The 6,140-nt window shown below is 39.6% G+C and overlaps 1 protein-coding gene across 1 annotated transcript in view; it reads left to right on the plus strand.

Annotated features, from left to right (window-relative positions):
* The window catches only part of LOC138015724 (uncharacterized), a 9,138-nt gene extending 8,527 nt beyond the window's left edge, over positions 1-611 (plus strand). The window contains exon 3 of the mRNA XM_068862838.1: positions 1-611. This exon is cut by the window's left edge and continues 580 nt beyond it. Coding sequence (XP_068718939.1) covers positions 1-62 — 62 coding nt within the window. The 3' untranslated portion in view covers positions 63-611.
* The last annotated feature ends 5,529 nt before the right edge of the window (positions 612-6,140 follow it).

A 6,140-nucleotide genomic window follows, 5' to 3' on the forward strand; every position in this document is an offset into this window, starting at 1 on the left:
AGAAATATGGCATTAGACTAATCAAACTGTCCATAATACATGAAGAAGAAAGTTTTCATTGAACAAAAAGCGAAGATCAAGTGGAGTTGAGGAACCTAAAAGTGAAATACAGCGCTGTAACTATGAAAAGTATAGTTTTAATAAGTTCACAGATGAACATTTGCTCATAAAAACAAGGGGAAAAAATAGGCACGCATTGCGTACATGTGGGTACTGCAGTAGGCTGGTATTGGGTGGTAATTATCTTTGCAAAACTAAGTTTCTTTTACTTTTTTATTGTGTTATTAAATTTTTTTTGTCGTTTTTGCGTTTCTATTACGAAAAGGTTGATGTTTTCACTTATTTACTTAACTAAGCCTAATCGGGGAGGGTAGGTACCTGGATGGGAGACCATTGGGAAATCTTTGTGAAGAAGATATCTCATCATTTTTACTCGGAATATATTCCGAGTTTTAATCTGGGTAGAAGCAGTAAAATGCACAACAGAATTTCGGAAGCGGGGATTTCACTAGTTAAAAGCTATGCGCCATAACCGCTAGGGAGAGGTTGTAATGGAAAATCTAAACATCTTCTAGATGCAAAATAAACTTGCAAACACACGATTAACCAAAGCTCTCGCAAAGGGTATACATGACGAACGCAAAAGCGAATGAAAGGATCTTAAATGAGACATTTTTACACCTCAGTGGTATGGGATAAACTGTCTAAAACGTTAAATTGTTGCGAAACCCACGTTATCTCTATCTTTGTTAATTGGAATTGTAGTCATACGTCTTAAAATAAATTGAATTATTGGGTAATTCGATAAATGCTAGTAATTAGGACGGAAACAGGTAACACAAGAAAGCAGATTTCAAACTGCTTCGTATAGGTTTTTCATGTGAAAAAAGTCGGATTTTATAGTCCCACGTTCACCCTACAGGCACTGCGTGCCGTGGAACAATTTTCAACGATGAAAATCCCGCCAGAGGAGTTAGTGGTGGGGACCCACTAACCCCTCCACTAACTCTGATCCCGCCAAAGCCCAAATTCATCCAATCAGATCACTACGATAAGCAATGACAACTTTCATAACTAAAAACAAACGGTCAAAAAGCATTTGACTATCGGCCGATGATGGACATCGGACAGTGAGAGGGACTAATTTGGCCAATTAGGATGTTTCATAATAGAATATTAATAATCTCGCTCTGTTCCCACTTGAAGGCCTTTACTGCACTCCACACAAGAATGCAACCTTTGCTTATTTTCATGTTGTATCTGCCCTTATTTACAAAACGTCTGATCAAATACAAAACTTCTGATCAAAAATTAACTTTGGGAAGGTAACTGAACAACCATTTGCCAAACTCACCATTACAACTACGCTTCATTAAATCTTTCGAAATACAACTATCTATAACAAACTTGTACATTCCCCTGAGTTGAACCGTTGACCCTGGAAGTATCCATATCCATGGAAAACCTGTTGTACTGGCATAAAAACAGGATAATAACGACTGTTTATTCATAACCTATAGGTACGTAATATAAATCTTGGATTATCGAACTGCGTTCGACAATCGAGTAGGAACACGTTCCAAACCCCATGAAACCTTGGGCTATCAAGCTTAGAGGTAATGAATGCGTGAACCAGCTTTTCAGTGTCTGCTGGAGATAAACAGTCTCTTATCTTACTAATGTTCCTGAGGTGGAAAAAACAGGCCTTGCAGGTATTGGTAACATGCTTATCTAGTGACATGTGCTCATCGAAGATAACTCCAATGTTCCTTGCAGAAGGGGATGGTTTGATCCGTTCACCAGACACATCAATGTATTCTATTGATGGGGTGGGTGGTGTCGTGCGCTTAGGACCAGTAACTCCGTTTTTCCTCTGTTCAGTTTAAGCTTATTGCTAACCATCCACGAGTCGATTTCGGAAACACACGCTTCTATCTTAGCTATGGAACCGGCTTGTTCAGTGTGGGTGGGCTTAAATGACAGATATAGCTGAGTGTCGTCGGCGTAGCGATGGTAGTTGAGTCCATGCCGTTTAATTATGTCCCCGATGGGCGACGTGTATAGCAAGTACAGGATCGGCCCTAAAACTGATCCCTGGGGAACACCATAGCGGAGTTCTTTCACTTTTGATTTGATTCAATCAATCATCACAAACTGCTTCCGATCTTGAATATAGGATCGGAACCATTTTAGCTCATTTCCTTTCACCCCGTAGCGTTTTGACATTCTTTCCAGTAGCAACTCATGGTCGACGTTGTCGAACGCTGCAGACATGTCCAACAGCAGCAGGACAACGCATTTCTGATTGTCTATTTCACTGAGAATGTCATTTTGCACCTTCAAAAGAGCAGTCTCTGTGCTGTGGAAGCATTTATACGCTGACTGAAAGATTCCTCCAATTCATTATCTCGTAGGTAATCACTCAATTGACAAGATACTGCCTTTTCAATTATCTTTGATACAACCTTCATATTTGAGATAGGTCTGAAATTTGGATAATCCTCAGAATCTAGATTGTCTTTCTTCAGATTCGGTTTAATCATTGATTCCTTCAGTGTAGCGGGAATATATGCTGATTGGGGCGACATGTAGAAGAGTCGATTTGCATTCCTTGAGAGGAATAGATGCTGGTATAGGTTCAAGATCACAAGATTTTTTACCTATTTTGTCCACAAAACGTTCAACCTCTCTTGCTGACATCACTCTGAACTTTGCGAATTCGACATAACATGGCTGTTCATTTGCTCCGCAAGACTGGATAGTGGAGGTCATTTCGTTAGATAGCTCCGTTGTTATGGTTGCTATCTTCTTGTCAAAGAAGTCGGCGAAATTATTTGTAAGCTCGATCGTTGAGGGCGCAGTCGGATAGCGTTTCTCTACTTTGCGATGTAGCAACTTGCGAAATGCGTTAAAGAGTAATTTTGGATTTAGTGCATTCTCTGATATAATAGATTAATAATATGAAGCCTTCGCGTCCTTAAGCATTTTGCTCACTATCTGACACTGGTCAACATACATCTGTCTGTCGACACACAGTCTTGACGCTCTCCAGCGGCGCTCCAGCTTCCGACGCTTTCTCTTGACATCATCAATACCACCATGGTACCATGGTGCCGATGGGTGGGGAGTTATCACGCATCGTCTCAGAGGCGCATGCTTTTCAAGTGTTTCTTTCAATTTGTTTTCGTATTGTTCAGTAAAGGCTCATAAGATCGAATTGTCAGAAGGTTGGCCTGCTTAAGATCATCGTTAAAGCTATTCATATTTACAGAGTGAAGTTTACGATAACTAATTTCCTTTCGTTCCAGAGATGGTTTCTTCAGGCGAAGCTTACAGTGCACAGCGGAGTGATCAGACAGCATTGGATCTCGTGTTTCAGTGCAAATAACTAACTCGTCTGCGGCTCTGGTTATGATCAGGTCTAAGGTATGGCCCTTCTTATGGCCGGGTGGGTCCATTAACATGCTGGACTAGACTGAACGATTCTAGGACCTTGTTAAATTTGACAGTATCCAAATTTTTAGTGTCATCCATGTGCAAGTTGAAATCCCCCACTATTAGCAGGTTTCCAGGGGAAACAACTAACTGCTCTGTGAGGGTGCCGAATTCTTCGAAGAATAGAGTACTATTTAGTTGATTTGCCTTCGATGATAACAATACAAATGATAACAATTCTTGTAGATCCAGTGGAGCATGTCGTAACGACGTCCAAGTATTCAAAAGGGCTAAATTTTCCTTGGGTTTGTCTCGTAACTTTTATGTGTTTCCTTACTAAGAGACCAACTCCTCCTTTTTCCGTGGAACATGGTAGAAGCAGTATCCAGTGGGGCAAACTTCGGCAATGGAAAAATTATAGTTTTCATAGTTTTCATTATCGCGTAGCCATGTCTCAGTCACTGCAAATATATCTACGTTATTTTCAACTGCATAATCTTTAATCGCAAGCTCCTTCTTATTGATCGATCGAGTGTTCAGCAAGCAAAATTCAATGGGTAGAATCCATTTTGCAGTTTTTGGTTTGAGCATCTTAAATTGATAAGATTTTGCTGATTCACTACCCTGAGACAGGTATTCAAAGGTATTTTTTCGCGGTTTACTGAATATGCGGGAAAAGCAGATGTTAACAAGTATATTATTGAAGTCCAAAAAGAATATCAGGGTAACCACGCACTTTTCAAGGATAATTAATCAACAATTTTTGTAAAAAGCTTTAAATTACAAAGCTATGTATGGCGTTCTTTTCCAAATTGAAGCTTAATTACCTCTGAAAAATGGGTGGTTACCCCCAATTTTCTTTTTGGATACCAACCCCACTTGCTAAGTTCTGCTTTCCCCGCATCGTTTTAAACAGCGCCAAAATATATTCTTGTATTAATAAGCACAACCCATAGGCAACCCGGGTATCTCGAGATGCGCAATAAAAACAGAAGACACCTTCCTTAGCTACCGAGAGGAGGACCTTCTTTTTGTAGTTTTAGTTGTTAGAATTTGTTGAATGGGTTTCATTGTAAGCTTTGTTACATGAAGTTAACAGTGTAGTATATATGGCGTGTAAATCCGATTTTGTTGCGTCACTTGTATGTAATTTAATACCACAACTTTGTAATGTGTGTTTGACTGCAAAATAAAGAACTTTGCTCCAAACAAAAAAAGGAAGATTTAACAATTTCAACTAAATAGATGAACGGGGTGCAAAAATGTCGAACAAAAATTGATTTAATGGCAACTGAAAGCTCCTCAATTACCTGTATAAACTTCTTACAACCCAGCTATACGCCTTAATCCCGCTCTAACGCTCTAAATGTCAGCGCACACATTCTTCTTATGGTGGTTTATTACCTTTATCGACTTGTTTAATGAAATCTTTTTTTTTCTATTTTTTTGTCCCTTACATCATTACACGCATGCGTTTTTTCAGGCCAAGTTTCCTCTTCATATATTATAGCAACTCTAATGAGCCTGACGCCATACTTCTCAGATTTAGAGCGGTTTTCAAACGAGTGTCGTAAAACCAAAACCAAAGTAATTACTTTGGCCAATCAAAAAGGACGGAGACAATCCAGTAAACCAATCAAAACTCGAAGTAATTACTTGTAGCCGTCACAAAGCGCGGGAAAATGTGCACGCGCGAGCTACGATTGGTTTTGGTTCCCCTTCTGATTGGTTCAAAAAGTGGCGCGAGAACTTTGAACCAATCACTGAGTAAAGCAATTATCTAATTACTTTCGACACTCAATTGAAAACCACTCTATAAAAATCTTCAAAATCTTAATTATATTAGTACACGTGGATTCACGCACAGCCTCATTGGCTTTACTCTCAAGACATTCCACGATCCCTTATAGTCTCCTTCGCAACCGTCCTTTGGGATGTCACGCAACGCTCCCCCGAAAGGAGGGGGAGGGTTGGGTGACATCCCGAAAGACGGGCGCGAAAGAGAATAGGGAGCTTAAGCAACGACAACGGCGACGACAACGAGAACGTCATCTCAAAATATATTAAATTTGCGTTATTTTAATCGCTTGGCGACTATTTCAACGTTTTTAATATGACAAGGGTGTGGTAATTCCTCGAACATGCACCAGTCGGAACGGCACTCCATTTTAGGAGAGAAAATGAAAATTTATCCTTAAAGTGCCCATAACCCCAAAACATTTTTTTCGCTAAATTGAATCTTTGCACATGTTCAAGACGCACTGCGGCCATTTTTTTCCTTTTTACAACAAATCCTGTCCTTTTATAGGCTTCGAAAGTTGCGAAAATCCAAGCATCTTTTGTTCACGACCGAATCAGAAGGGGAGTGGGTCTATTCCTGTTTTTACGTCACAATCTACTTTGCATGCATTTTTACAGAGTTAATGCAATGTAAATCAGTTTGTGACGTAAAAACAGGAATAGACCCACTCCCCTTCAAAGTAAAAAAAGCAAAAAAAACATTATGTTTACTTTGTTGCTAAGTGTATAGGTCGCTGTACAAGTATTTCTCGCAATCCACCCTAAAAGTGGTAAGTACTTATCGTCGACGTCTACTGAACTATAATGGCGCGTAAAAGCGACGAGGATAGAGAATTTCGTGGTTTTGGTGTTCGGAGTAAATTCTTTTTTATAGTATGAAAAAAGAAAACACCCCGTGAAAAACA

The sequence above is a fragment of the Montipora capricornis genome, chromosome 9, assembly GCF_036669925.1.
Source record: "Montipora capricornis isolate CH-2021 chromosome 9, ASM3666992v2, whole genome shotgun sequence".
NCBI lineage: Eukaryota > Metazoa > Cnidaria > Anthozoa > Scleractinia > Acroporidae > Montipora > Montipora capricornis.